Genomic DNA, 20,001 nt, shown 5'->3' with positions numbered 1-20,001 from the left:
GGAGCAGTGTCTGACTGTATAATCCTGGCTGGCCTCCTAGAGATCCATTCACTTCTTCCTCCTGGGTGCTGGGGTTCAAGTCTTGTGCCCTAAGCATAGCTAACCTGAGTCTTTTAAACCAGAGTTTAGACTCAGGTTCATAAGTTACATCCTTGAAACCTGGAAATGGGGCTGGGGGACACATTACTCTTCTTTGGTTTCAAGTCCCAAATAAGGGGATGATGGGACAACTTTGGCAGAGCTGACAAGGAACCCATGCTCAGTGACTGACAGCTGATATTACCACTGTCCACTGCATGGTATCTGTTTTATTACCAACACAATGTAAGTAGGTGCTTAAATTTTCTTCTGGCCATGTGGTCCCTTCTTAACCCCCAGCTTTCACCTTTTCCCTTTGCTTTGCCTTCACTCTGGCCTCACTCCAGACTCTCCCTCCCTCTGAGCAACCAAGGCTCCACTTTGGTTGAGCCTAGAGTCAGATGGGCAGGAAGCTCATGGTGTAACTTGGTATGATCCTGGTAAATCCCAAAGGCTTGGGGGACTCATTGATGTCTTCAAGTTTCTTTGGGAACTTGAAACGGAAATTCTGCAAGATGGTGGTGAAGAAGAGGAAGAGCTCCATCCTAGCCAGGCCGTCCCCCAAACAGAAGCGCTTTCCTGAAGAGGAGAGAGAGGAGGAACACAGAGAACTCTCACTGCTGCCTTGCCTTATGCCATGTGCACAGCTGCATTCCCTTGGGGAGAAGGACCCAAGTGCTGAAGCCCAAGGGATCATTGCAAAAGACTCCTAAGCCCCTCTGAACCCCAGTTTCCCTATACACGAAGTGGGGTGACCCATTCTAGGCTGGAGCAATGAGAAGTCAAGATGCTTCCTCTACCAGTTTTGCTCTCAAATATGAATGCTGTGCTGTTGTCTCCTTTCTAAGAGTCTGAAGAATTGCTTGCATGACTTGGGAAAGATGGCAGACTCAATATGAGCTTTGCTTTTCCCCTATCTCCGAAAGGAGTCCAATTGACCCTTTGACCTGTGTCCAGATTCTCAGTGCATTAGAGGTACAGGGGTTGCATCTGGTTGACCCGAAGTTAGATTCCAATAGGAACCTGAGGCAGGAAAAGGATGCTAGGTTGCATCCCAGAGAGGGGATGAGCTTCCCTGTTGATATGAGCAGTGGTCCAGCAACCCTGTGTTTTCTTACCTATGGAAAAGGGCACAAAAGCAGCATTCTTCCTCAACTGTCCCCTGTTGTCCAGGAAGTTCTTGGGGTTGAAATCTTTGGGGTTAGGGAAGAACTTTGGGTCTGTCAGCAGAGAACCTAGTATAGGGAACACTTCAGTGTTCTGGAAGAGAGAAGGAAAGAGATCTGAGAAGGTAGGTTGGTGGAGAAAATACTTCACAGAGGTGCTAGGGTCCCAGGTGAAGAGAACTGGATGGCACATATTTGGGGGTCTCTGAGGGAGGGGCATTGGGGAATATGAGTTTAGAGGGGATGTGATGTGTGCAGCCTGTGGTAGGAGATTTGAGCTCGAGGGAGTGCTTGTTCTGAGACTGGCTGTTGGAGGAACACAAGGCTTTTCCTTCAGCACAGGAGTAGAGGGGTTGGTGACTATCAAGGCAGAAGAGTGGTTAGAAATCAGGTTGCTTCCCTGAGACAAGAGGTTGGGGGCATGGGAATGAATCTCCCGAAGTACTAAGTCAAGGTGAGGTGACAGCAGTCTAATCAGAGGATCCTGGGGGGTTGACGTGGTAGCTGGGGATTCTTTGATTGGAGGAATTGGAGTGGGGTTAGGTAGCTGTAGATAAAAAGGGGCATCAAGGCACCAGGAAGAGGGCTGGAGACCTCTCCTGGGTGAGCGTGGCTGTACCTTGGGTAGGAAGAAGCCACGGAATGTGGTGTTCTTGATAGTCTTTCGAGGAATGCCCAAGGGAGCAAAGTTGGCAAATCTTAGGATCTCATTGATGACAGCCTCAGTGTAGGGCATCTTCATGTGGTCCTCAAACTGGGGCTGTCGGTTCCTGCCAATCACCTGGTCAATCTCTTCATGAACCTTGGCTAGAGGACAAGGTGGGTTGTATTTAAGAGTCTAGGGAATACAGAGCAAGTGCCATAGTTCAAACATGTAAAACAGTTTGTATTACATGAATCTGTAAATAACATGCATATAGACCATTCGAAACACATCTTCACACCTAAATACTGGCCAGTGCCATTTGATCCTTCTCATGATAGAATCATGAGGGGATAACAGGAAGAAGAGCTGGCGTGGACCAGAGTTCAGGAGTCTGGCAGCCAGTGGGAAATCTATTTGGAAATGTCTAATATTTTAACAACTAATGAAAGCCCTGTTTGAGCATTTTATATTCCCTTGGCTCTGCATAGCAGGGCATGCCTGAGCATTCAGGGACTGGGTAGAGGTGGGGGCATTGTGAACAGCTCAGAAAGGAGGTTGGAGCATCTGTGGTTCTCACTTCCATGCTCCAGAGCCAGCCTCACCCTCCACATCTGGATGCTTCATGAGCAGCAGGAAGCCATAGCGCAGAGTGGAGCTGACTGTCTCAGAACCAGCAAAGAAGAGGTTCAGTGATGTCATCACCAGGTTCTTCATGTGGAACTCTGAACTGGGGTTCTTCTTTTCCTGCAGAGAGAGAGAGAGAGAGAGAGAGAGAGAGAGAGAGAGAGAGAGAGAATCCCTTCATCAGTTTATCATTCCTTTGGGGGGACATTAAGGGTTTTAACTGTCTAAAAATTTTCTAGTCATTCTTTTACAAATATTTTATTAGTTCTCTGAGAATTTTCATTCATTGTATTGTGAGTATATTCAGACCTTTCCCCCAAATCCTCCCAGTTATACCCCTTCCATACCCAGTGAACCTTGTGTCCTCATTTTTCAGACATGATTCGAAATTTATTTTTAACATATTCCCACCTATTATCTCCTCTTTTCTCCTTTCTCCTCCCATCAAACCCTTTCTTGTTCCTAAAAAGTCCCCTCCAATTGTCTCATATCTTTTTTTGCGGTCACTGCTTATGAATAGGGTTAGCTGCATGCGTATGGGTGAGGGGTGCTTTACTTGAGCTAGGGCAGTTAACCAATGGCCACATGACTAAGCTTTATGATTTCATCTCCCCTCAACAGCCAGCATTTGCTGATTAAGTTCCTCAGGGTGGAACCACTGAAGTTCTGTGAACACCACTTCTGGAGTTGTCTTTGGATCTAGCTCTCAAAGGTGGGAAAGGTATCCTCCAGGTCATGTGTGGAGTCATGGATGTGCGTGAGAATTTGCTCCTCTCTCTAGCCAACTGTCTGTCCTTTAATGGTCATTCTGTCGTTATTCTCCACGGTTATAACATGTATCAAGGGAGGGGTAAGGACTGTGAGATAGAGTTCCACTCCACAGAGGCCATGATGGAGTGTATCACTGGAGACAGGTGAGACACAAACCCCAGAATTCAAATGTCAATCTCTCCTCCTTCCTCAAACAACCCATAGAAGAGTGCATAACCAGACCCTTGACCTCCACACTCTACTGAATTCTGTGTCATTTTTTGTCCTGTCTGTGAAGCTCTCTGATGTCACATAAAAAAAAAAACAGGTTTCCTGGGCCACTCATGTACATTTAAGAATCAAGATATGAAATGATAAGATCATGGTGGCTCATAGCAAAAGCTTTAGAAGTGAAGAGGCAAGGGACTGTGTTAGGGATACACTTGTTGTATGATGTCAGGTTGATTGGCCACTTAGAGACTCTGGGCAGTTTCCTCACTTGTTAAATGTAGGCTCCACAGAGTCTTTTTCAGTAGCTTCAGAGGGTGCTAAGCAGGTAAATAGCAGGATGTACTGAAAATTGTGTCTTGCAGGGGGCATTGCTGGAAAATGGGTTAGCATGCTAATTTGCTTGTTGGTTCCCTGGCTTGGATACAGTTCAACAGATGGAAGAGGGATGTTTAACTATAAATGGGATTGTGAGGAGCATCTTGGGGGCTTAACGGGCCTCAGTTCTTCCTTCATTTTTAGAGTGGTTTCCAGCTGCCTGGTGTTGGACCTCCCATCCCACAGATGCTGGGATCACCTCTTGAATGTGGATGAGAAAAGAGTCAATGAAGTTCCGTGGGGAGTTGAGGTCCAGGGTACTCTGGTTCTGCTTCACTTTCCTGATCATGAAGTCTTCCAGTTCCTGTGTATTCTTGATGATCTGTTGCTGTGGTCCAGGCAAGTACTTCATCACTGAATGGAACATGTCATAGAGCTTGGGGTGGGAGAGAAAGGATGGGAGAGAGAGCTGTTAGTGGTAATGCCCAATGGGAAAGGAACTTGTCTCAAGCAGTGTTTCTTGGCTCAAGGCATTTGGTACTAATGTGTTTATAGGAGGCTAGATTGCACACACAACAACTCTGCTTTATTTTAGAAAGAACTCTTTGTATTCATTTTGTTATTTTTTTACTTTTAATTTTGCATACATGTGTGAGTACAGGTGTCCAAAGTCAGATCCCCTAGAGCTGAGATCCCCTAGAGTTGGAGTTACATGTGTGTGGTAGTTTGAATGCAATTGGCTCTCATAATCCCATAATCATCTCATAGGAGGTGGTACTCTTTAGAGGCGTGGCTTTGTTGAAGTGCGTATGGCCTCATTGGAGGAAATGTGTCGCTGTGGGGACAGGCTTTGAGATTTCCTGTACTCAGGATACCACCCAATATGTCATTCCACTTCCTGTTGTCTGCAAGATGTAAGTCGTTAGGTGATTTCTCTAGCACCATGCCTGCCTACATGCCACCTTGCTCCCCGCTGTGATGGACTAAACCTCTGGACTGTAAGTGAGCCCCCTCAGTGAAATGTTTTCTTTGTAAGAGTTGCTGTGGTCATTGTGTCTCCTCTCAGCAATAATAAACCCTAACTAAGACAAGGCGGTTGTCAGATACCCAGCATGGATGCTGGGAACTGACCGCAGGTCTTCTAGGAGTTGAGCAGTGCATGCTCCTAACCACTGAGCTGTTGCTGCAGCCCCACAGACAGCAGTTTCATAGGTGGGTTAAGCAGATGTCCATTGTCCAACAATTTACATTGATGGGGGAGAGTCTTCTCTTTTGTGTTAATTTCATTGGTTAAATAAAGAGACTTCCTTGGCCCTTTAATAGGACAGAAAATTAGGTAGGCGGAGTAGATAGAACAGAATGCTGGGAGAAAGAAGCCGAGTCAGGCAGTCGCCATGATTCTCCCACCTGACACAGACGCAGGTTAAGATCTTCCCTGATAAGCCACCTCGTGGTGCTACACACATTATTAGAAATGGGTTAAAGCATTAGAGAGTTAGCCAGTAAGAGGCTAAAACTAATGGGCCAAACAGTGTTTAAAAGAATAAAGTTTCTGTGTAATTATTTCGGGTAAAGCTAGCGGTGGCCAGGAGCTGGAAGGTGGGAAGCGGTCTGCCACCCGTCATACTACATTACATGAGGTGGATCAAAGGGGCACACTAGTAGACATTCAGCCCCCTAGTGCAATGGGGGAACCCAGACGTTTAGGCATCCAGGTGGGCTGTTTAGCTGTCTAGATAGTTGTCTGAGATTAGCATCTGTTTTCTAGATAGTCAGGTCTTCAGCTTGGGATGGTTCAGGTTATAAGGCATGGGGCACACCTGTCAGATTTTTTTTTTTTTGATGTGGCCTGTATGGGACCCAAAGACACTCATTTGGGTGTTTGGGAAAACAGCTATCCAGAGAGTTGTGCTTAGATGTCTTCTTTGATTTGCCTATCTACTCATTTCTGAATTTATGTGGGACAAGCAGATGTCTCTTGCCCCGGTTGTTCCAGTAGGATATTTGGGACAGTGGTATAGGGGCCGAATAATTCTACTGGCTTTGCTTTGGCAGATGAAGGAGGGACTTAAGGGAGCTATGTGTCTCCCCTGAGCAGGGGTTTGGATGTTCAGAAGGATTACACAGAGGATTTGTTAGAGATTAAGGAAAGCTGGGGAAACCCTCCCAGGTTGTCGTTAGGGAAACCTCTGAGATATCCAGGTGTCCTTAGATTCTGCATAGCAGATAGCTCCTATGGGTTCTGAAGTAAAGATCAGTTGTCTGAGGGTAAGGGCTGGTCTTGGGGGCAGCTTATGTTTGTGGGGATGAGAATTGGGGTAGCCCATGCCCTGTGTGGGGACAGATGCTGTGGGACACTAGAAAGGTGAGAGGGAGAGCTGGTTGCTTACCTGTCCTGTGGGGGAAGCTGCAAACCTGTTTATCTGCCCCATCATGCTCAGCAGCGACAGGAACTCTTCATCCTCATAGTCAAAGCGGTCCCCAAAGACAATAGAGTTAATGATGTTGGAGACTGATTTGCTCAGGTAGTAGGTAGGGTCAATGGGCTTTCCTGAGAGGCAAGGCGTGGTTGGGAAGACATAGGGGTTATGAGGGAGACAAGAGTCAAGCAGATGATGTGGGCTTTGGCACGAGGGACCACACTCTTGGCATCAGAATCCAGGGGCCATTTTCTAGATGTTCTTCCCCACCCTTTTCCCCCACAACCCACAGGCTGTTGGGGCTGTTCCCTCTCTTGCCCAAACACCTAAGGGTCTCTTGCTTACCACCGGTGCCCTGTAACATCTTGACCAAATAGGCCGCCTCCTCCTGAATACGCTCTTCCACACCACGCTTGCCCACACCAAAATCTCTCAGTGTTGTGATGGCGAAGCGCCTGAGTTGTTTGGCTCGTTCCCCGCTACTGAACGTCACACCTGTAAAGGTGAGAACATGGAGGCGGAGAAGAACAACTCCCACACTGAAGAGGGGGCCCAAGAGCAAAGGAAGGAGACATAGATGGATAGAGACAGAGAGAACACAGGAATTACAAACACAGTCCCTGTATCATGAACACCCAACTGAATAAGACAGTTGGAACAATTCAGCCAGACAAAGAGAAACAGCAGCAACCAGGCAAAAGCAGAGACTCAGAGGACAGGGAGACTTCATAGCTGGACCAGCTCCATCATGCTCCTAGATACTGGTTAGCTGTTCTGGGTCTCTGAAATGGCGAAAACACCAAGAATCCCATGGCCAGACAGCATTTGCTGAAATCTCCAGTAAAGCAGGGACTGGCTACACACAAACATGCCCTTGTCCCTGGTTCTGCCTTTGTTTTTGTGCCCTGGGCTGTGGTCACTTCTGCATTTTGACACTAGATAGTGGTAGGCATTTGTGTCTCTCTCAGTTCTTCAAGGAAACAGACACCTCCTGTTTGTTAGACAGTCACCACAGAGTTCATGGTATAAAGATAGGTGTGCTTTGTGCTTTCTCTGTATTTTGCCTTTTCTTGCCTATAATAAACGTTTTGCTGCTCAAGGCCAGTGTGAAGGTTTTCAGCCTTGGCCAGCACTTCCTGGACTATAACGTTCCATGAGAGTTAGACTCATCCTCGAGAAAACCTCTGAAGTACGTAACACAGCATTTAAAACTGCAGGCAGCTGCTGAGCACTTAGAGGGGTCATTGGAAACAATGTTTGTGAATGATTCCGAGTTGCTCTAGAAACATAAGCACTGGGAGGCAAGGAAAGCAGAGGGAGGCAGTTGCCCACAGGTTTCCAGGAAAGGAAATGACATTGGTCATTCTCAAATCAGAGGAAGAAAGGGAGGGAAAGAGAAGGAGTTATGACGGAATGTGGAAGGTGAAGGCAGCAAAATGGAAAAACATCAGTGTCTGGAGAGGAGGCTCAGTGGATAAAGACACTTGTTGTCTAGCAGGGGACCCAGGTTCCTGTCCTCTCAAGCGGCTGTGACCCCCACTCTATGAAGAGTGATGACCTCTCTGGTTTTCTCCACGGGCACCAGGGGCACACATGGTGCATGTACAGTCACACAAGCAAACACTCGTACACAGAAAAATTAAGTAAATAGTTCTAAAATGTTTTAAGATAAAAATATCAGGTAAATTAATCGAGGAGGATGTCATCCTCAATCTAGGAGGATGTCCAAAGGTTCTTAAAGATAGATGCACCTAAGGCAGACATTTAGTGAGGGAGAGGAGGCAGACAGGGTAGAGAGCAGCCAGGAGCAAGGGTCACAGATTAGACAGGATGGGGAGGGACACAGTGAGAGGCGACGTTCAACAGGGATGTGGAGAGAAGAGCAGAGGACCCACAGCCTTGAAACGGGCGATGAATTAGGGGGACAAGCTACTTAAATGAGGCCCACAAGTGTCCCTAGTCATGTTTCCCAGTGTGGCATTCCCCTCACCATAGCCTTTGAAGAGCGTATTATAGGTGGCTTGTTCGCCTCGTCCACTGAATTCCTCGGCTTGGTCCACCAAAGCCTCCTTGACTGCATCGTATCCATAGAGCACCACAACCGGGCGAGGTCCAAGGTGGATGGTGAATACAGGACCATAGCGCTTACTGAGCTGATGTGGAGTAGATGGGAGCTGTTAGGTGAGTTGTTCACCTAACTGGACCAGTGCACAAGGGTTAGATACTGTGATGTCATCCTACTTGGAATCATCAGTCAAATGACTGGAAAAAAATACCAAAGACCTGGAGGAGCTCCAAGCCTTCCCAATTCCCCCATCATAGGACTGTGCCTCACCCTATGAATCATCTGTCACAAAAACCATGCAAAATCACACAGACTCCCATACTCCGGCGTCCCATCCATCCCCTCATCGGGTGATACCTCTGTGATGGAGCTGTATAAGTCTTTTGTATTCAGCTGCAGGTAATTCCCAATGTAAGGCAAAGGAGTGGGTCCTGGAGGGAGTTTCCCCCCGACTTTCTGCTTCCAGACAGACACCAAGACCATGACACTCAGGCAGGCCAGTATGGCCATTAAGAACAGCCCCGAGTCCAGCATGATGGCCAGTGAGGATGACAGGCTGGTGGCCAAGGCTGAGGTGCTCTGCCTTTATACTGTGAGAGTAAAGGTGGACCTTTGTCCTTTTTTATGTAGTCCAGCCTTTTTATCTCATGATCTTATCTCCTAACAGTGACTGGTTTGTGTTGCAACACCCGCAACAAGGAATGTGGAGGGAGACCTCTGATTGTCAGGCTTGATACAAAACACTAAAGAGGGATTACCTGGGGGCTCTCTCTCTTTGGTCCAGGTGATCAAATCAAGAACTAAAAACCTATATTTATATGGCTGAGCACATGAAAAAGGCCCCATAAATGTGAATGCTGTGCTTTGTGGTAGAATTCAAATTTTTGGATTTCACTGTGATGATACAGGAAGCCTGGCTGCAGATACCGAATCTTAAAAAAGATTTGTTTTATTTCTTTTAAGGCGAAATCTTGTTAAAATTGTATGTATCTGAATGTTTTTCTTTGCATGTGTGCCTGTGCAACTCATGCACAGAGTGTCCAGGGATGTCAGAAGATATAGATGGATTCCTTGGAAATGGAGTTCCACCTGGTTGTGAGTCACTGTGTAGGTGAAAACAGGGTCCCCTTCAAGAGCAACAAGTGCTTTTAACACCCGAGTCATCTCTCGAATCCCAGATATTTGAACCTTTTTATTAGGAGGGAAATATTACTAAGGACCCAGGAATCATTCAAAAGCTGTGGATTGGATGGTCATAGGACAAGGAGGAGCTGTGGGTGTGGTGTTCCTGGTAGGAGTAGATGAAGGAGGCTGGACTGAGCTGCATATTGTTGGAAGAGAGGTGCTTGTTGGTCCTGGCCACCCAGAAATAAAATAATCACACAGAAACTGTATTAATTAAATCACTGCTTGACCCGTTAGTTCTAGCTTCTTATTGGCTAACTCTTGCATCTTAATTTAACCCAATTCTATTAATCTGTATATCAGCACAAGGTTGTGGCTTACCACCAAAGTTTCAGCAGGTCTATCTCTGGCCCCAAATCCATGGCATCCCCTTGACTCTGCCCTTCTCTCTCCCAGCATTTAGTCCAGTCTTCCCCACCTACCTAACTTTTGCCCTATCAACAGGCCAAGGCAGTTTCTTTATTCATTAATGGTAATCACAGCACACAGAGGGGACTTCCACATCACCTCTCCTTTTCAGTTTAAATGAAAAGGATGGTCTTAACTTTAACATAGTAAAATTACATATAACAAAACAGGTATCAAGCAAGAATTACAGTTACAATATTTATATCTACTTTATCTTTTATCATAACTAAGGGAAACTATAACCATAAATTCTTCAACTCCATCAAAGACTTCAGAAGGATATAATATTAACTAAATAAACAGGAAGTGCATTGTAAGCAACTTCCAAAACTCTAGAAATGACAGAGACATCTCACTGCCTGGACAGTCACCCAAAGTTCTTCTGTAACATTGGGGCATCCATCTTTGGCCCTCAGGTCCATAGTATCCAGCAAACTTTTTCACGTAGCAGGACATTTCAAAGACAGGTCTGCCTATATTGGCAGTTTGCCAGTCACTTTCTTCTGTATTTCGCAGACTCTGTCATGAAGCAGAAACCCCAAAAGATTGCCCGACCTTTAGGCAGTTCAGCAGTCATTTCTCTGTGTATCCTGCATGTCCAGTTCACCTAACAGTCTCCATAAGGAGCCTCTTTGATGCCCATCCTCCTCTTGAAGTAGCTTGGTGCTGCCAGGAGCAGACGTGTCTCACTATCATTAAAAGTCCTAAATTTTTAAAACATTTAAATGTCATATTCTGAAGGTCTCTGAAATATTTGAAGAATATCTAACTAACTGAAATATATCTAGAAAACCTAACTAACATGACTACAACTTGACTATTATAAATGACTACCTATTAACCTATATTTCTTAATTATACATTACATTTTTAAATGAACTACACAAAACAATATCTTAATCAAGGGCAGGAATATACATATACAGTATATCAAAATTTACTTTAAATTTGTATTAATAAACCAAAATCGATACCAAAGCAAATTATTCATCTCTATAGCATATCCCCCTTTAAATGTAAACAAACAATTATAAACAATATTTGGGAATATGGGTGTAGTTTTTTCTCTCCAAAATGCTTCCTGGTATTTATTGGGTGAAGTATTTTCTTTGTGGGGTATTCATGGTGACCTTTCAGGGGGTCTTGGTCCATCATACCATATTAGCCTAGAATGAATCCCCAGGTTCTCATCCTCTGTGGAGACAAAAGAAGAACCTCTTTTTCAAAGCAACATATCCTTAGACCCAAATTCTGAAGTCAAAATATCTTTATAATATACATGCTGGTTTACCTTAACAGCCCATACAATGAAATATCTCTCTGTACTTAGCTCCTTCACAGTCAAAACATTCAAAGAAAACACAATAATATCATAATCTGGATTCTCTGTGTAATTCCATCTTTATGTGGCTTATTTTTCTTTACTCCTTTTAATCTATGATTGTCTGTACTCTGTCTCTTTAAAGACTTTACCCCCCCTTTTAAAGCATTAACTTTATTTTATGACTATCTATACTTTTTTTCTTCCCTCTTCTAAGCCTATGTACATGTATCCAGCCCTATGACTCATCTGAATTTTCTTTATTGCATATCTGTAATTCTTTACTCTCCAGGAGTGGTTTTTAAAATGTCTGCTCACTCTGTGCATTCCAGCATGGTGGAGCTGCTTGCCACCTCTGAGAGACATGCACAGTGCCCCATCTCTAGGCACACAGCCAGTCCATGCTGCCATCAAGCAAGCTGCAGCAATCTGATCACAAACCTCATTAAAATGCTCTGTCTCCAGAAAGAGTCAGAGGTCATGCTGGCAGCATGACCCAGAAAGCCAGCATTTTAAAATGGCGCAGCTCTTTTTCTTTTGCTATGGCTGAGTCAGGAAAACCTCTCTTAAAGGAGCTGTGGCATGTCACCAGCAAACATCAAGAAGCTGTGTTAAATTATTTTTTTCTAGAATTACTTTTCAAGCCCTCTCAAGTTTTACATGGATTTAGTTGGCCATGTGGGTGCCAATCTGTTGGAGGAGGGGCCGCTTGTTGGTTCCTGCTGCCCAGAACCAAAAGAATCACACAGAGATTGTGTTAATTAAATCACTGCAAGTCCATTAGCTCTAGCTTCTTATTGGCTAACTCTTACATCTTAATTTAACCCATTTCTATTAATCTGTATATCACCACAAGGTGGTGGCCTACCAGCAAAGTTTCAGCAGGTCTGTTTCCAGCAGTGAATCCGTGGCTTCCCCTGACTCTGCCCTTCTCTCTCCCAGCATTCAGTCCAGTCCTCCCCGCCTACCTAACTTCAGACCTATCAACAGGCCAAGGAAGTTTCTTTATTTATTAATGGTAATCACAGCATACAGAGGGGACTCCCACATCAGCATGTAATTCTATTTTGTATATGTATTTTACTTTCCTTTGCAGCATGTGATACTTGTACTGGCTAGGTTTATGTTAATTTGACATCAACAAGAGTCATCAGAGGAGAAAGAGCCTCAGTTGAGGAAATTTCTCCATAATATCAGGCTTGTGGGCAAGCCTGTAGGGTGTTTTCTTAATTAGTGATTGACTCATGGTTCATACTGAGAGAAATAATGTGTTGTGGGATAATGCTCTTGTACACTGTAAAGATTTTTCACTTGTATTGGTTTAATAAAGTGCTGATTGACCAGGCAGGAAGTGTTAGGGTCTGAGAGAAGCCCCCAGTGAAAGACTAATAGCCACATATACAGTAACAAGAACGCTTTATTAATTTCAATGTTGGGAGTTGCACATGGCATCTCCTCCAAGAAGTTTGCAGGCTCCTTTTAAGCAGAGTTAGGGGAATTCCAAGGAGTAGGGATTAATCTGGGACTGATTGGTAGGGAAAAGATTAGTTTAGGGGCTGATTGGTGGGAGGTTCTAGTGGTTAGGGACCTTCCAGCAACAGGGTAGGGAAAGCTATCTTTATCAAGAGACTGGGGGGCACATGCTGAGTCCACAAAGGGGCTTTGGAGGGCTGCTAAACCAATAGAAGAGGCCATAGGGCACCTGCTGAGCTAGCAAAAGTCTGTGGGGCGACTGCTGATTGGTTGTTCCTGAGTTGTGTTTTTTTTTGTTTTGTTTTGTTTGTTTTCCTGAGGACTGTCTGTTTAGCTCTGTCCCATTTGAGTAAACTGACACTAAGGCCTGGTCTCTGTCAGGCTACTAGGAAACCCTGTCTTGGCTCTGAACTGCTTGCCCCTCCCCAGCTCTCTCATAAGTATAGGTAGGGTGACCAGACTAAGAGAATTCTGGGAAGAGGAAAGGTATCAGAGATGCAGTGACCAGCCAGGTGCAGAGGAAGCAAGATGAGAATGCCTTACTGAGAAAGGGTACCAAGCCATGTGACTAAACATAGATAAGAATTATGGGTTAATTTAAGTTTTAAGAGAATAAGCCTGAGCTAATAGGCCAAACAGCTTATAATTAATATAAGTCTCTGTGTGTTTCTTTGGAACTGAATGGTTGTGGGACCAGGTGGGACATATGGCACCCAATATTTGGCAAGATTTTCCACATAAAGCCTGAGAATGCTTTAAAATAAAGGATTCTAGACAGTCAAGAATAGAATCAAGTGCAACTTCTTGGTAACCATCTTTATTCTGGTAGGCTCTGTTTGCTAGAGGCAAGCAGAGGCAGGTCTCCTTTAAAAGAGGCTTCCCGACTCAGTGTTAACAGCAATAACCTTGCAGCTCTTTTAATAGGCCCTGCCACCAAACACTTAAATGGTACTTATGAGCAGCCATCAGCTTGCTTCTTGGTGGTGGCATGGACCTAGAAATTCCACATAGTTGTGACAATAAATGTGGCTCCTGCCAGTACCTCCACCATGAAGCTAGACTCTTAGAAAGCTAAGGAATGGTGTGGAGCCAACTGCCAAACTCACAGCTTTAATTCTAGTCATTCCATTAAGCAGAATAAAGACTCATGCAGTTATAAAAAATAGAGATATACAGTAAAGACAGATTTAGACAGAAAGTTTACAGTGTATTTAAAAATATACATAGTCTTGAGAAAGAAAAGAAGGATACAGAGAAATTCCTTCAAAAAAGAAATAGAGTAGCTGGGCATGGTGGCACATGCCTTTAACCCAGTACTTGGGAGGCAGAGGCAGGGGGATCTCTGTGAGTTTGAGGCCAATCTGATCCACAGAGTGATATCCAGGACAGGCAAAGATATACAGAGAAACCATGTCTCAAAAACCCAAAAATTAAAAATAAAAGAAATAGAGAAAAAAGTCACATAAAGATGGAAAATACATAGAGAATCTGAATGCTGTATGTTATTGTGTTGTCTTTGAGTTGTTTGACTACTAAGGAAGGAGCAACAGCTGCTAAAAGACATTTGATTATAAATGTTGCTGGATTGATCCAATTTATCTATATATATTTTTTCTTTTTTTTATTTTTTATTGAAAAACAAAATTCCGCCTCCTCCCAGCCTCCCATTTCCCCCCCTCCTCCCACTCCTCTCCCCCTCCCCCCACTCCTTTCCCCCTCTCTCTCCAGTCCGAAGAGCAGTCAGGGTTCCCTGCACTGTGGAAAGTCCAAGGTGTTCCCCCCTCCATCTAGGTCTAGGAAGGTGAGCATCCAAACTGGCTAGGCTCCCACAAAGCCAGAACATGAAGTAGGATCAAAACCCAGTGCCATTGTCCTTGGCTTCTCATCAGCCCTCATTGTCTGCCGTGTTCAGAGAGTCCGGTTTTATCCCATGCTTTTTCAGTTCCAGTCCAGCTGGCCTTGGTGAGCTCCCAATAGATCAGTTCCTCTGTCTCAGTGGGTGGGTGCACCCCTCACGGTCCTGACTTCCTTGCTCATGTTCTCCCTCCTTCTGCTCCTCATTGGGACCTTGGGATCTCATTCCAGTGCTCCAATGTGGGTCTCTGTCTCTATCTTCATCCATCGCCAGATGAAGGTTCTATGGTGATATGCAAGATATTCATCAGTATGGCTATAGGATAGGGCCATTTCAGGTTCTCTATCCTCAGGTGCCCAAGGAACTAACTGGGGACATCCCCCTGGGTACCTGGGAGCCCCTCTAGGTTCAAGTCTCTTGCCAACCCTAAGATGGCTCCCTTAATTAAGATATATGCTTCCCTGCTCCCATATCCATCCTTCCTTTATCCCTATCATCCCAATTCCCCAAGTTCCTCCCATCCTCCCCTTCTCACTTTTCTCTCCCCATCTCCCCTTACCCCTATCCCACCCCAACCCCAAGATCCCAATTTTTTGCCCAGCAATCTTGTCTACTTCCCATATCCAGGAGGATAACTATACGTTTTTCTTTGGGTTCACCTTCTTATTTAGCTTCATTAGGATCACAAATTATAGACTCAATGTCCTTTATTTATGGCTAGAAACCAATTATGAGTGAGTACATCCCATGTTCATCTTTTTGGGTCTGGGACACTTCACTCAGGATAGTGTTTTTTATTTCCATCCATTTGCATGCAAAATTCAAGAAGTCATTGTTTTTTACTGCTGAGTAGTACTCTAATGTGTATATATTCTACACGTTCTTCATCCATTCTTCCATTGAAGGGCATCTAGGTTGTTTCCGGGTTTTGGCTATTACGAATAATGCGGCTATGAACATAGTTGAACAAATGTTTTTGTAATATGATAGGGCATCTCTTGGGTATATTCCCAAGAGTGGAATTGCCAATCTATATATTTTGAAGATGCCTTGACTTTAAAATTTAAGTCAAAAGATATATTACTTTAGACAAAAGATTTTGCTTTTGTTTCCATAGGAAACAAGAGGCTCTGGACTCATTCTGAATGAATTAGAAATAGGTTTGATCAAGTAAGATCCCCTGAAAAATCTCTAATGGGAACCAATGGCCCAGATGATCAATGTTTCAGAGCACCACTGTTGTAGTTCTTTGAGTTCTTCAGTACAGCTTCAAGTCTGCTGCCTGAGATGATCCAGTCTCACAGAATATTTCAGTCAGGACTTGACCATAATCCTAATTTTTTTCAGGGTCCCTCAAAGATTACCAGTGCCCCCAATCAGCAAGTATCTTAAAAAACTAAGACCACATTTCAAAAAATGGATTATGGATGTTTGTCTTTGTTTAGAGGGTTGGTTACAAGTTGTTATGGATAATGGTTAGGAAAAAAGCTAAACAAAGAAATTAGATTCAGGGTTCTTGCTTTGAATAATAAAAAAGGATATGCTGTGAGAGAATGCTCCTGTACACTGTAAAGTTTTGCCACTCATATTGGTTTAATAAATGCTGACTGGGTAGTAGCCAATTAGGAAGTATAGGTGGGGCAACCAGACTAGAAGAATTCTGGAAAGAGGGAAGGCAGAGATGCAGTCACAAGTCAAATGCAGAAGAAGCAAAATGAGAATGCCCGACTGAGAAAAGGTACCAAGCCACGCAGCTAAACATAGGTAAGAATTATGGACTAATACAAGTTGTAAGATCTAGTTAATAATAAACCTGAACTGATAGGCCAAACAGTTTATAGTTAATATCAGTCTTTGTGTATTTCTTTGGGACTGAATGGCAGTGGGACTAGGCAGGATAGATACTTTCTTTTACAGGGATGAGAGAAAAATAGATTCAGGCTAGACCTAGAGAGGGGTAGACATACAAACTCAGAGCCACTTTCAGAAATCTTCAGAATGAGACACCCAGTCAGTAAAGGACAGTCAGCTTGGTTCGATAGAGTCATGGGCATATTGAGGAAGACATCATGGGAAAATTTTGAGAGATGAAGATGTTTTAGTTGTGTTCCAATTGCTGTGATAAAATACCAAAATTAATTTGAGAATGAAAGGGATTATTTGGCTTATATCTCACTCCAAAAAATTATTTTCAAGTAAGGTCTGGGCAGGAACCTGGAGGCAGAGATGATGGAGAAGGGAGAAGCACTGCTCACTGGCTTGCCACTCATGGCTTGCTTGCTCAGTTTTTGGATAGAGTTCAGAACTACCTGTCTATGGTTGGCACTGCCCACATGGGTTGTTAATCATCAATCAAGAAAATGACCCACGGATTTGCTTATAATCCAGTCTGATGGAGGAAATCAGTTGAGATTTCATTCTTCCCAGATTACTCTAGCTTATGTCAAATTGGAATAAAAAGAAGACAGCACAGAAAAAAGGAGTGAGGAGTAAAAAGAAAAAGCATAAGGAAAGCACAGAATCAGATGACATAAAGAAAGAAAACACCAAAGTTAGGGAATTGGGGTTCCTGTAGTGGAATTTCAAGGGTTTCTGAGAGATGGCTAGGCACCAGAATGAAAAGACATACAGGGCTGGAGGGATGGCTCAATAGTTAAGAGCACTGGCTGCTCTTACAGAGGTCCTGAGTTCAATTCCCAGCACCTGTATGGTAACTCACAGATGTCTATGGGATCTAATGCCCTCTTCTGAGGTGCAGATGTATGTGCAAACAGAACATAGATAAAACACATAAGATAAATTAATTTGTAAAGAAGAAGACATACAATGGGAGACAGCATGCACTCTAATATGGAAAGATCAGGAGAAAGCAGGCACACACACACACACACACACACACACACCTAAAACAGGCTAGAGACAAGAAGTGAGGCAAGGAAGAAATGAGCTGGCATGTAGGAGATCAAAGGACTCAATGTTCTGCACAATTGTTATCATACAGGTCAGCCAAGAGTCAGTCAATTCTCTGGAATCCAAGACCATTGTGTACCAATGCTCTGGAATCCAAGGCCACCGTGTACCTGCTCACACTCCCCACATGCTGTTGTCCTCACCATAGCCTTGGCAGTTCCATCCCGATCAATTCTCTCATACAAATCCTCAGATAAAACAGGCAGACTCCCACACCCATCTCATTTCATCCACCTTCCTGCCCAGTGGTACCTTTGTAAGGGAGCTGTATAGTTTCTCAGTGTCCAACTGCATCTAATTGACAATTGAAGGCAAAGAGGATCCTGGAGGCATCATTCCTCAGTATTCCTTCTGTTTCTAAATAGATAATAAAGATCATGACTCTTGGGTGGGCCCACATAGGCACCGAAAGAAGCCCTGACTACACTGTGGTGGCAGTGAGGGTGGCAGGAAGACACTGATGACTGAAATGTTTGCCTTTATATTCCCTGGGATAGAGGGATGGCCTTTGGTCCTAATCATGTAATTGCTTCACCACACCTCCCAGTTTCATCTCCTAATACACACTGTGACTACATTGCACAACTTGGAAGGAGGAGGACTATTGTGGGTTGCTCCACAGGCACACAGGCTCTAGTAGAAGGCCACAACATTGGGAGACAAAGTATCGAGGACTTTAAATGTACTAGTTAGGAGATAAACTCCGGTATTTAACATATTGATGGTTGATAGCTTGATAAGGGATTCCCTTCTGTATATGTGTTGCTTTTATTGGTTAATAAATAAAGAAACTGCTTGTGCCTATCACAGGGCAGAACAGAGCTAGGTGGGAAAGCTAAGCTGAATGCCGGGAGAAAGAAGGTACATGGTTTTTAAAAATAAAGTCTTTAAAGAAACATTGTACAGACAGTCATAGATTAAAGGAGTAAAGAAAAATAAGCCACATAAAGATGGAATACATGCAGAGAGTCTGGATTGTGTATATTATTGTGTTTTCTTTGAAATTTTTGACTGTGAATGAGCTAAGTACAGAGAGACATTTCATTGTATGGGCTGCTAAGCTAAACCAACATTTATACTTTAAAGGTATCTTGACTTCAAAATTTTGGTCTAAGGATATGTTGCTTTGGAAAAGAGGCTCTACTTTTATTTCTACAGAAGACGAGAACCTGTGGATTCCTTCTAGGCTAATGTTGTTTAATCAAACAAGACTCCCTGAAGCAATGGTCCAGATGGTCCAACATCTATGACAGCTTCAGGCAATGGACTTATCATATAGCATTTCCCATGAAAGATATGATTAACAGTGTCCCCAATCAGCAGGAAGTAGTCTAGAGATCAACGACCAAATTCCCTAAACAATGCTTGTAAATGATTGTTTACATTTAAAGGGGGATATGATATATAGAGATGAATATATAGTATGGACTTTGGTTTATTGATACAAATTAAAGGTCAATTTTGTTATATGTATATTTCTGCTCTTGATTACAGTACTGTGTTCAGCTCATTTAAAAATATGATATATAATTAAGAAATACAGGTTAATAGTCATCTATAATAGTCAAGCTTGTAGTTAGTTAGGTTTTATAAATGTACAGAGATGTATTTCAGATGGATAGATATTCCTCAAATTTTTCAAAGACTAACAAAATATGGAATTTAAAATGTTTTAAAAACTTAGGACTTTTCATGACAATGAGACACATCTGCTCCTGGCAGCACTCCTCTACTTGAAGAGGATGATGGACATTAAAGAGGCTCCTTATGGAGTTGGTTAGCCATTTGGGCAAGAAATTGCTCTTGCCTGAACTGCTTGATGGTATGTTGTATGAACTGGACGTGCAGGACCCACAAGAAAAATGACTGCTGAAGTTGCCTAAAGAAGGTGAGACAGTCCTTCAGGGTTCCTGCTTCATTAAAGGGTTTGTCAAACATTTTGCAGTACACAGAAGAAAGTTACTGACAAGCTACCCATATAAACGAAACTGTCTTTAAAATTTGCTGCTTCACGGAAAAGTCTGCCAGACTTTTGGGCCTGTAGACTGAAGATTGGATACCCCAATGTTACAGAAGAACTTTTGGTAACTGTCTTTGGATACTATGGGCCTATAGGCTGATGATGGATGCCCCAATCATACAAAGAACTTTGGGTAACTATCCAGAAGGTGAGATGTCTCTGTCAATTCTAGAGTTTTGGAAGTTGCTTACAATGCACTTCTTGTTAAGTAATATTATATCTTTCTGGAGTCTTTGATAGAGTTGAAGAATAGATGGTTATAATTATAGCTTCCTTAGTTATGATAAAAGATAAAATAGATATAAATATTGTAACTGTAATTCTTGCTTGATACCTATTTTGTTACATGTAATTTTACTATGTTAAAGTTAAAACCTTCCTCTTTATTTAGACAGCAAAGGGGAGGTGATATGGAATTCCCTTCTGTATATGTGTTGCTTTTATTGGCTAATGGATAAAGAGGCTTCTTGGGCC

General features: G+C 43.4%; 1 protein-coding gene across 1 annotated transcript; it reads right to left on the bottom strand.

The window, feature by feature from the left end:
• Window positions 1-379: 379 nt before the first annotated feature.
• LOC130869530 (cytochrome P450 2A9) lies at window positions 380-8,837 on the bottom strand. The gene is made up of 9 exons (XM_057761772.1): window positions 8,653-8,837; window positions 8,221-8,383; window positions 6,576-6,725; window positions 6,201-6,361; window positions 4,070-4,246; window positions 2,493-2,634; window positions 1,864-2,051; window positions 1,197-1,338; window positions 380-657 (listed from the first exon to the last, which is right to left on the bottom strand). Exons 1-9 carry the CDS (start codon window positions 8,827-8,829, stop codon window positions 476-478), a joined length of 1,482 nt encoding a protein of 493 aa, XP_057617755.1. The 5' UTR covers window positions 8,830-8,837; the 3' UTR covers window positions 380-475.
• Window positions 8,838-20,001: the final 11,164 nt, after the last annotated feature.

The sequence above is a fragment of the Chionomys nivalis genome, chromosome 2 (assembly GCF_950005125.1).
Source record: "Chionomys nivalis chromosome 2, mChiNiv1.1, whole genome shotgun sequence".
In the NCBI taxonomy this organism is placed as follows: Eukaryota; Metazoa; Chordata; class Mammalia; order Rodentia; family Cricetidae; genus Chionomys; species Chionomys nivalis.
Note: the sequence above shows the minus strand (reverse complement) of the source record. Positions and strands in the feature narration are given on the sequence as shown.

Excerpts from the sequence above, each read along its gene's own strand:
- LOC130869530 (XM_057761772.1), bottom strand. The coding sequence starts at position 8,829 with ATGCTGGACTCGGGGCTGTTCTTAATGGCCATACTGGCCTGCCTGAGT. Across the intron at positions 1,339-1,863 it reads GTGGCTTCTTCCTACCCAAG|AACACTGAAGTGTTCCCTAT; the intron begins GTACAGCCACGC and ends TCTCTCTTCCAG. Across the intron at positions 658-1,196 it reads TTTTGTGCCCTTTTCCATAG|GAAAGCGCTTCTGTTTGGGG; the intron begins GTAAGAAAACAC and ends TCTCCTCTTCAG.